General features: G+C 36.8%; 1 protein-coding gene across 1 annotated transcript; it reads right to left on the bottom strand.

The window, feature by feature from the left end:
- Positions 1 to 3,557: 3,557 nt before the first annotated feature.
- LOC141600806 (spermidine hydroxycinnamoyl transferase-like) lies at positions 3,558 to 4,534 on the bottom strand. Its single transcript, XM_074421058.1, has 2 exons — positions 4,530 to 4,534; positions 3,558 to 3,999 (listed from the first exon to the last, which is right to left on the bottom strand). The coding sequence occupies exons 1-2, from the start codon at positions 4,532 to 4,534 to the stop codon at positions 3,558 to 3,560; spliced, it is 447 nt and encodes a 148-aa protein (XP_074277159.1).
- Between the last annotated feature and the right edge of the window lie 7,009 nt (positions 4,535 to 11,543).

Raw genomic sequence — 11,543 nt, 5'->3', positions numbered from 1 at the left:
GAAGATTAGAATAGCGTAGGTGATTGTCTCGTAATGGTAACGTAAGAATGCGCTTCTTAAATTGGTAAAATTATAGCTTCACAGCCATAACATTACTTGTTAAAGAGCTCAATGTTATAGCTCTTCTACTATAACATTGAGATGTGAAGTTTATAAAACACACGACAAAATAGTTTTTAAATTGTTTTTGGAAAACCGTTTTTAATGTTTTAGTAAAAGTATTTATTTTACAAGGGAGCTTATTTTAATATTGAGTATGGTTCTACTATGAGCTTATAATTAGTAATTATGATTGAATCAACTTATGAGTTGAGACATCTTGCTAATTAGGGTTTCTAGTTTCTACAAACTCTATAATACCCTAAACCTAATTTATCTTACCTAGGGTTTCGTGAAAAAGGAATGGGCTTATGAGTCGTTTCTTTCTCTTACACGATGACTCTTTGTACAAGTTAGGGTTTTGTGTAAATCTTTATAATATTTGATTAGAGATTTAATATCTCTTTTATATTATTTTGATTTATTCTTTCCTAACTTATAAGATATTATTTTTGTAAAGATAGAAGGAAAAGATTGAGTAAATCTTTAAAATAATATTTGGTTAGAGATTTGTTATCTCTTTATTATTTGATTTATTCCTTTCTATCTTATAAAAATATTAGGGATGAATAGTGCCGCGTGAATAGTAAACGTGAATAGTACTTTCCTTCTTGCACAATAAGTCTTTGCTTGGATAAAGGTTAAGGTATTAGGATAATATTTGTTAGAGATTTCTTTATCTCCTTATATTATCTTTCCTAATCTCCAAGATATTGTAAGTTGTTAAGATAGGAAAATATTATTTATTAAGGCAAGTTTTGGAAAAGAATTAAGGAAAGATTTAACCTAATTCTTTTCTTGCTTTACAAGGCTTCCACACGGCATCTAGGGTTTTAGTAAACCGAAACCCTTGCTCCTCTTTTACCATAAATACTCCATACTTTACATCATTAAAGTTAAGACCTTTGAGCATAACTTTCATATATTTTCAAAAAGCAAAAACCGTGTTTTAAAGCAAGAAAACCGTTTTGTTTATTTTCGAAAAAGGTCGTGTGAATTATAAACTTGTGCATTCGTTCTTATTGTTATCGTTATAAGATAATAGTGCTTAGTTGATTTCTTAACTTGTTCATTAACGTGAACCTTTGTTAGAATCATTAGTGCTTTCTTATTAGCGTAAGTTAGTCACTCGAGTATTTAACGGTACTCATTGAGTTACAGCTAGAGTTAGTTGTACGAGTTGGGTTAGTAAATTTGTAATCCGGAGAAAGGTACTAAATTTATTAATCGAGAATAGTGGACGTAGGTTTCGACTTGTGAAACTGAACCACTTCAAAAATCCGTGTGTCTCTCTTTCTTTCGTTTATTTGCTTTGTTTTTAATTCGTTAATTAGTTAATTAGTTAAAGTTTAATCAATAAACTTTAAATAATTAATTATACATACATAATCGAAAAAGCTTTCATAAAGTTTTAAATCCTCAATTCACCCCCCCCTCTTGAGTATTTTGGATCAATAGACTCTTCAGTATGAATAGAACTTTAGAAGATATGGCACGTACAATGCTTTTGTGTAGTGGTTTACCTCGTAACTTTTGGGCTGAAGCCATTAGTACTTCTTGTTACATCCATAATCGTGCTATGATCCGACCTATTCTTAAGAAAACCCCATACGAACTCCTTAGAGGTCGAAAACTTAATATCTCTCATCTTCGTTGCTTTGGGAGTAAATGTTTTGTTCACAACAACGGTAAAAACCGGTTAAGTAAATTCGACCCTAGGAGTGATGAGGCAATTTTCATAGGATACTGTAATCATAGCAAGGCTTACAAAGTCATCAATAAGAGAACTCTTTGTATTGAAGAAAGTGTCGATGTCATCTTTGATGAGGATAACGTGTTTGATAAGCCTGTACAGGATGAGGAAGAAGACTTGGATGAACCCGACTTCCGTCTCTCAAGAGACGATCCCCCGGAACTAGAATTGGAGGATAATGAGACTCAGGGAACGAATGATGAACTTGATCGTTCCTCAAAAGATAAAAAGGAGAAAACCAAAGTTATAGTTGATGATACTATAACATTGACTCAAAATAAGGACTCCCAAACCAATGTTATAAATGATGTTAGTATAACATTGAATCCAAATCAAGGTGTAGAGTCTGAGGTTATAATCGGCTCTAATACAACACCCGGATTGGATTCAGGGGGAACTTCCTCCAATTCCGAGCCAAATGAAGTTGGGTCAAGCTCAAATAACGATGATGAACCAAGTACTTCAACAAAGTGGAAATACAAGAGCTCACACCCCATGGACAATATTCTAGGGAATATTAAGAAGGGTGTTCAAACTAGACGTTCCTTGAATAACTTCTGCTCTTTCTAATCTTTTCTATCCATGATCGAACCGACAAATATAATTGAAGCTCTTGCCTGAATCTGATTGGATTATAGCTATGCAAGAAGAGCTACAACAGTTCGAAAGAAACAAGGTTTGACATTTAGTTCCTAGACCAAAGGATCGATCTGTCATTGGAACAAGGTGGGTTTTTAGGAACAAATTAGATGATGTCGGAGTCATTATCAGAAACAAAGTAAGATTGGTGATCCAAGGTTATAATCAACAAGAAGGAATAGATTATGACGAGACCTTCGCACCTATTGCTCGTCTTAAAGCTATTAGACTTCTGATAGCATTCGCAGCACATAAGGGGATGAAGCTCTTCCAGATGGACGTCTCATGAAAGGTTTCCCACGGTAAAATGAGGTTTCACACGGTGACTTTCTAATCTCGCCGAATTTCATTCCACCTTCATTCCAATTTGTTTACTCATGTTAGTTCCAATACAAACGCACCAAAAGCAACAATGTACACACCCAATGACAATCCATTTGCCTCATAAATGCAATTTATTGAAGTAAACATCGATCGATTACAAGATTCGTCAGCAACACAATACCTATAATTTTGCGGTTGATAAATGTTTATCTTAAATCTCAATTTTATGAAATGCCATAATAAAATAATGTCTTATAAATGATAAATGTGTGAATTAGACGACTCAACACAATTATATTTCATCTTAATTCAGGCAGTCCTGATGAAGTCGGGCATCAACATGAATATACTAAAAATCATTAATCAATCTTTTGTCATATTAGTTCAAAATGTACGAGAACTTTGTTTCATATGGCAAAGCAAATTATTAATCAAATTTCAACTAGTACATTCAAAAAAAAAGTATACATGGAGCAAAATACTGTATGTCGAAATTGGCTTTAGCCACAAACAAAAACTAGAATTAAACTGTCACTTGTACTTTATTGTTTTACCTCCATTATCTTATTATTCATTACGGCTTAATTATTTATTTATCTTTAGTATGTGATGAATATCTTTAATTAGAGGTAAATAATAATTGAAATAAAGGAAATATGTAAAGGAAATAAAAGGGCATCAACCAACTTCTTATCCCAAATTTTCCGCCAAACTCTTAATATGTTACGGACCTCCGGTATTCTCACACAATAGGAGAGTTAACATATTCCAAGAACTTTTCCTTAGGTAGCAAGCAGACACTAACGACGACCGATCCAGCATCATCGCAAGGAAAAAGCATAATATCACCATCAAAGCCATTAACAATACACGGCCCAGTATAAAAATCCTTTCCCCAACCGAAATCGATTCCGAGATCAGAGAGGTTTAACCAGCTCATAACATCAACATTATAATCATCGGTAGTTGAAGAAGGGCATTCTATGTTTCCTCGATCATCTATGTATTGATACTTAGCTACACTTTTCTTGCTTTTCATGTACTTAATTGTTGAGGATACATATTCACCCGTTACCTTCTCTATTGCTTCCCTTACTCGGCTGCACACATAGCTTAAAGGACGTGAAAGGAGCTCCCCTACATTACTTGTAGCTTCCACGTCGACAATAGCATTCCCAAAGTAGCTGCAATATGTAAATGATATTATGTCATTCACCCCTCATAATTGATGCAGTTTAAATCATTTAACTAATTTACTTCATCCCTTCAACTTTTATCCTTCCTTTTCCCTTTAAATTTGATCACATAATTATGATCCCATTTCTAAACTTTAGTTAACCAATATTGTTCCTAGAGAACTAACTATTATCATAACCATCATAAAATTGGGATTTCGACTTTTCTTTCATTTAAGGGGTAAAGTTGTTAATTCATCATTTTTTCCAAGGTGTATTTGTATTGAGGGATTTGGAGGGAAAAGAAAGGGAGGGAGAGTAGGGAATTTAAAATTATTTGTTTGGATAGCAAATAAGGGTGGAGGAAAATAGAGGGGGAGAAATTGGGAGGGTTCCATTTTTCCTTCTCCAAGGCAAATCAAAATCTCTGCACAATAGGCAAGATTTGGAGGAATTTTTATCCAAACACCCACATTCCATTTGCCCTCCTCTTCCCTTATCTCTCTTTCTCTTTCCTCCTTCCCTCTCCTCCCTTTCACTCCATTTTTGCTATCCAAACACACCCTTAGGGTATGTTTGGATTGAGGGAATTGGAGGAAAAAGAAAGAGAGGGAAAGTAGGGGATTACAAATCCCTTATTTGGATGGGGAGAGATTTGGAGGAATTCATTTTCCCTCTTCCAAGGCAAATCAAAATCTTTCCACAACAGGTAAGATTTGAAAGGAAATGATATCTAAACACCCACATTCCAGGTGACCTCCCCTTCCCTTTCCTCCCTTCTCTTCCCTCCTTCCCCATCCCCTCCCTTCCCCTCCACTTTTGCTATCCAAAGACACCCTTAAGAAACTGAAAAAATAAATTTATTAGACAACGAGCGAGATCAGCCCAGCCCGCCCGTGTTAAGCTAGAAACCTGTGCTTCTCCTACAATAAGGTCGTGACATTGCAATGCACATCAATCTCACCTACCATCTTCATCTTCTACAACCCCAACTCACAAAAATCACTCAAATGTCCATCAAATTCAACCAAATCACTATCTAATTACTCTAAAAATCATCCTAATCCATTTCTACACAATAAAAACTAACATTTCAACTTTCTACATACTAAAAATCACCCATTTTCATCACTTTAAAATTTGGGGCTTCAGAAATCCGTGAGCTCCATCTTACATTTCGGGTTTGATGTTTGCCTTCTAGGTTCAATTCATTGCTTCTAGTGTTCTAATAAGGTATTTTCAAGGTTGATTGGTTCTTATTTGTGAAGATTTGAAGCATTTTTGGGTAGTTATTCTTGGTGGATTATAAGACAACAACAATGAGTTTTTGGGGCAACAATGAAGTGTAGATACCCGTATCCGTCGATATTGGAATTTATAGAGAACCCGACAAACACCCGATGATGATAGGACACATGTATTCTTTAGTTGTCATTGTCATTATTTGGGTTCGTTTTACGATGTAGAATGAGCGTTGTCGACGGAGTATTTTATTAATTTAAATGATATTTAAATTAAAGCTTTTTTTAGGTGAATTCAATTTATTTTATTTTATTTTGAATTTATTTTCTCAAGTTTATTTTATTGAAAATAAAATAAATATTTGATTTGAAAAATCATTTTATGAGTATATTTGGTTTGAAAAATCATTTATTTTAATGTGTTAATTGATTTGAAAAATCGATTTAAAAATCGAAAAGAACTCGTTTCAACCACACGTTTTTGAGCTCGATTTTAGCTCGGTTTTGAGCCCGTTTTCTTTACGAGTTGGCACGAATATCGAGTACACTAATCAACCTAAGCCACTACCCATCCAACCCCAGTTCGAACCCCATAACCACCGCCCAAACCATGCCCCAAATCATCCCCAACCAGCCCGCAAAACACGAAATTTCCCCCGTTTTGTAGCTCAATCCCAAGCCCAAAACCCGCTCCAAATACCACCAAAACCCGTGCCCATTAACCCTAACCCTAACCCATACCCTAATATCCTACCCATATTACCTTACCTTAACCACCAAGAAAACCCCCCATACGAACCCTAGAAAACCCCCAAAAGTCCGCCGGACAAAGATTATGCTCAAATGAGCCCGTCTGCCTCTCCTCCCTTTTACCCTACCTTAACTCCTTATAAATATCACCCCTTCAAAATACATTCATTCCTCTAAGTTCTCCATACATCCTACCTTCACTCGCAAGCTTTAAACCTCAGAAAAAAAACCCTAATTGCCTCTCAAAAACCCTCCACAAAACCGACATCCAAACTGAAACAGTTTGTGTGTCCTCTTCGAAAAACAATTCGTTCCTCCTTCAAACCTCCATCAAAACTCGAGTTTCTTGTTCCTAATTAACCATATAACATCCATCTACACATTAGACAAAGATTTACGAGCCAAATTGCCCTTGAGAGTACACGAAATCCCTCGAAAAACAGAGTGTTATACACTCTGTTTTCGCTGTTTGTTCCTGTCTGTCCAGTTCTGTTTGTGCTCGTTTTTCGTGCCCAATAACTCAAAAAGAGCAGGGATTGCTTTAAGATCTCTGTTCTCCTCTCTTTCTAGTTTTCAAAACATCTTTTAAATCGAATTTTCACCGTGAAACGAGAGAGAAATCGCTGTTTGAAAGTTGCTGTCCAGATTTGCCAAAAACGTGGACGGCCTCTCGAGATAAAATATATCATCGATTACGACCCAAGACGGTGTCAACGATACATATAGGTTGAGGGTGCATCAAATCCTCCTCTTTCTCCCTTTTATTTCGTTTTTTATGTTTGTTTTTTATAGTTTGTTTTTGTTTGTTTATCGCTTTTTGTTTATCGATTGTTCTTATTAACTATGAAACTAGTTTAGTCCGAGTATGAGTTAAAGTACCACCATGAACACCCGCGTTGACTTGAGATGGGAAAGAAACCGCTACATCAGTCGGTCGTACACCCCCGTCTCATTTACATATCCTCGTGTTCAAGGTAGGGCATTAATAAAACAAATTCTGACTTCGCTCTTCGCTTTTGACCCCTCTCTTCTCTCGTGTGATTCGACCCACCTTAGGACCCGTCACATGTTAGTATGACCTCTGATTGTTAACATATAACTCATTTAAATTACATTAGATCAATTTGATAACCTAATTAGAAACATTAGGGTACATCGACGTAGCTTTAAAAATCAACTAACAATTCTGTAACTTAATTGAATGCATCTCTCTTTTCACCTAATTTCTCGCTAGTATAAGAGTGCGTGATTAGCACCTTCTTATTAACACTCGATGAGTTAAATTAATTAGCAAACTTGACCTAATTGGACCCCTTTAGGCCGTGTAGAATGCGCGTTTGCAAGGTATCTTTTCAAATCGATCAACGTCGTTTCTAACTTGTTTTCTAGCCCGCTTTCGAATTTGTTTCACAATCAATCGATCTAACTAATGAACCCGACCTAGGACTTAGGGTTGGACGTGGCTTTAGGCCGTGAGGCTTGGCCGTGTCCTTTGGTTTTTTCTTGTTTCGTTTGTTTTGGAACGTTCGTTCTTTATTTGTTTTGTCGCTTGTAATTTATCGTTTGTTATCGAGTTGTAATTTTCGAGTTAGCTTTCTTTTATCGAGTCAAAATCTCTTTCAAAACCTTAGTCTTGTTTGGTTAGATGGTTGTGCCCCAATGCATGTAGGAGCGTAGTAAATCGCATGTTGTTTAAAGCAACATGGCCCGATTTATGCTAATGCATGCTTTGGTGTGTGACCCAATGTCTAATTCGATAAGATTAAGTGAAAGCACACATTACAAGGAGTGACCCAAGGCCGTGAGTCATGTGAGCCGTGGGCCACCCCTTTGTGCACGTATTTCTAGGCCGAATGGCCGTGTAATGCGTCATGTACGATTTTGTGTATAGCGTTGTATTTTAGATCGAGTTGTATTTTTAATTTATCGTTGTGTCGGCATGAAATGACTGGGTTGTAATAGGATAGATCCCAACGGCTCCCCCCATTCCCATCAAGCCTTGTTTGTTTCATTTATATGTTGTTAGATCAATCAACCCACAGCTAAATTACAACTTTGACAAAGTTAGTTTAGTTGCATCTAAAACGACATAGAAATTGTTGTCACATGTTAGGGTTTTAAAACGATGTTTGCACATCATATATCGTAGTAGCTATGACCTTGTTTGAAATCCGACACTTGACTTAGTAGAGACCGTTATTGACGGGCGGGGTTAGGTGTCCTTATGGGCTTCCTAACACGTACCCTCACCCCTTACTCAAGATCTATGGTTTGCGGATCCGTCTAAATACCATTGGATTACGAGAGTCATTCAAATCGAGTGATATAGGGTACAAGTCTTTATCTTTAATCACTCGTAGTCGATTGGCTTTATGCTTTTCGATGAAAGGTGTAAAGTTGACTTGAACGGTTCCAAGTTCCCAAAAAACTTGGTGGCGACTCTAATTTATCTTAATTCGATTCGAAAGAACCTCGAGTCGATTATGCCTAGTGTGGATCCCGAGGACGCAGTTCCCGAGGGCCTTGTCCACAGTAAGACTACTACTTCTAAAGGAACAAAGAGAAGAAAGGGAATTGGTTCTAATACACCACCGGAGTTCCAAAGGCAAGAAAAGGAGTTAGTACCGAAAATAGAACAACTTGGGGACTTCCCGGAAGTAGTATTCATCAAGAATAAGCATAGGAGACGATTTGTGAAACTACTAGGTATGGAATTTGAGCCTACTCATTTCATTTGTCATAATATCTTGGATAAACTTGGTATTGAGAGTTAAACCGAGTCCTTTTTTAGAGGAATGGGTCTTGAGACGATGTTTAATATGCATGACGTGACATATCTTAGCCTCACATTGGAATACTTGTGTAGTCTCAAAGTTTTTGAAGGAGAAAGATATGGGTTATGCTTGAAATTTAGGTTGTGTAATGAAACTCACTGGATGCATTTGGGTAGTTTTGGTGAAATTTTTGGACTTGAAATACCCGAGACCGACCTTGAGAAACCCATAGGGTTCATGGAGTCACACTTGTGGAGAGCGATTACCGGGTTGGAATTAAATGTTTTTAGGAGGTGTCATGCTTTCTACATTCACCATCCGGTCATTAGAGTGTGGCATCAATTTATTGCGGGTACTATCAATGGTAGGAGTGACACGGGTAGCGTTAGTCAACTTGACATTACTTTTCTTGAGTCATATTTGATTGTCCAAGGATTGTCAAAATACAACTTTAACCCCGCACTTGAGTTGCTTGTCCGGTTCCAAGCTCTAGCAAGGGGTCAGACTAAGTCCAAGGGAATTGTGATGGGTGGCCTTGTGACTAGGATGGCCATTGTGTTATGTCCGAGGTTTAATGATGATGAGAGGTATATAGCTCTACCCGTGGATACTTTGATTGATGAGAAGGCTATCTTTCGGTTTCACAAATGGTGCAAGTATAGTGAGTTGGGAAGCATTGATTGGTACACCAAGGGGAGCACTACATTCACCCTTCCTTGTTGGGACCTCCCTCCCACCGAGCCTTGGTCGAGCTACCTTACACCTATGCCGAGCTACCTCCTCCCCATTGAGAGGATTGTGGCTCCACTACCTAGGAAACATGAGGAGGCGCATCTTACTCCTTCCCATGCACCACCACCATCCCAAGGTCCAAGCCTTGGTATCCCACTATTCCTTAATGTTGTTCGGCCCTCTTATGCGGAGATACCCCCATATCCCCTTTTCTACCGACCCTACATTCCTCCTCCTTCCAACATCCCGCCATCGGCCATTGATATCTTGATGGGTATGATGGGAGACATGGATTTTAGGATCCACCGTAGGCAAGAAGATAACTATTTTGCCCTTTACCCTTAATATTACCATTTGGCTCAACAAGGGTTCATTGATCCTAACGGTCCTAGGTTTTCTTAGGTGCAACCGGACCTTGTGTTCCCAATCCAAGGCATAAATGAAATGAGGAGGAGAAGAAGAAGAATAAGAGAATGGAGATGATGATAGCCTAGATGAAGGAGACATTCATTGAGATCGTGATTGTAACAACCCTTTCTTTCCCTATCTCTCATGTATAGTTGCATTGCATTTTAGATTAGCTTGCATTGTAATATATCTCACATGATTAGATTAGCTTGCATTGTAATATATCTTACATGATTAGATTAGTTTGCATCATAATATATCTCACATAATTCATGTAGTTAGTTGCATATAGACTTGCATTCATGCACAGTCACTAATGACCCAACCTATTCCTTTCTACACTAGAAATAGTGTTTAAATCGGTTTGGGGAGGTTTGATCATAGATGACCTAAGCTAATTTAAATTAGCTTCCAACTTAATAGAGAACATGTATCATTTAGTGTAGTTTAGATTGCATTTATTTGTTATATATGTCATATAGAATTGCATTTAGTTAGAGCATGCATTCATTCATATCAAACATACAAAAATTATTTTAATCATGAGATCCTGAAAATATCTCTTTTTTCAAAATAAGTAATTAGTATGGAATCGCCGTTAGGTTTTATACAAAACATACAAAAATTATTTTAACGAAAAAGGCTCCTTTTTGATCCCTGGAATGGAGGCTGATCCGTCACTCCGGTCTAAACCAAAGATTGCGGATTCGGGGGTAAAGGTACGGTCAGGAAAGGTGTTAGGCACCCGGACCGCCCATCAAACTGACGACCTCTACTATTTATTTATAATATTATATATTTGACGAAACAAGACAGAGAAAAGAAAGTTAGTAAAAAACTTTATACAATTATTTACAAGACAAATTAATAGGTTAGTTTATACAATAAGTAGAGAAAATAAATAAAAGGTAAAATAAAAGAATTAAATAAAAAGAAAGAGTAAAGCAAAAACTTATTTGATGTCGGGTACCCTCAGGCCTATCTGGATTTGACTATGAATGAATTTCGACTTTGTCGTTAATTATTGGCTCTTATGCGCTTATATAGAACTGGGACGATTTTAATGTATGGTTTGATTTGAAACAGGGATAGTATAATTGAGACGGATTTAGTGTATAGGATTTGATAGATTTCGTATTTGTGTGTATCAGCGTATGGCTCGTCTGGAGTATTTGTGTCCGTCTTCTGGAGAATATTGTTTTTATGTCCAAACTATGAGATGGAGTTTGGTATTTATACTCTGGTGTACGTAATTGCCTTATTGCAATTATAATAGTGATAGAATTTGTCTTTCTCTCGCTATTGAACCATATAGCTTATATGTTTATGTTTTGATGATGTCAAGGTGTTTTATATTTTATATACTTGTTGCGAGTAATCGTTTGTCTAAGTGTTTTAGAATCAACTTATCTAATACAAGCAACAAAGGAGATTGTGATGATAGTATAAAATGTTCAAGCCTCTATTCAAGATCAAACGATATGAAGATTCATTCAAGATTTATGTGAAGATGAAGTCCGTCTAAAGATTAATCAAGCTTGGATGATGACGTAGCCTATACTCGAAGATCTCCCTGAAGATTAGAATAGTACGTATAGGTGATTATCTCGTAATGATAACCAAGAATGAGTTTCTTGAATTGGTAAAG

The sequence above is a fragment of the Silene latifolia genome, chromosome 9, assembly GCF_048544455.1.
Source record: "Silene latifolia isolate original U9 population chromosome 9, ASM4854445v1, whole genome shotgun sequence".
In the NCBI taxonomy this organism is placed as follows: Eukaryota; Viridiplantae; Streptophyta; class Magnoliopsida; order Caryophyllales; family Caryophyllaceae; genus Silene; species Silene latifolia.
Note: the sequence above shows the minus strand (reverse complement) of the source record. Positions and strands in the feature narration are given on the sequence as shown.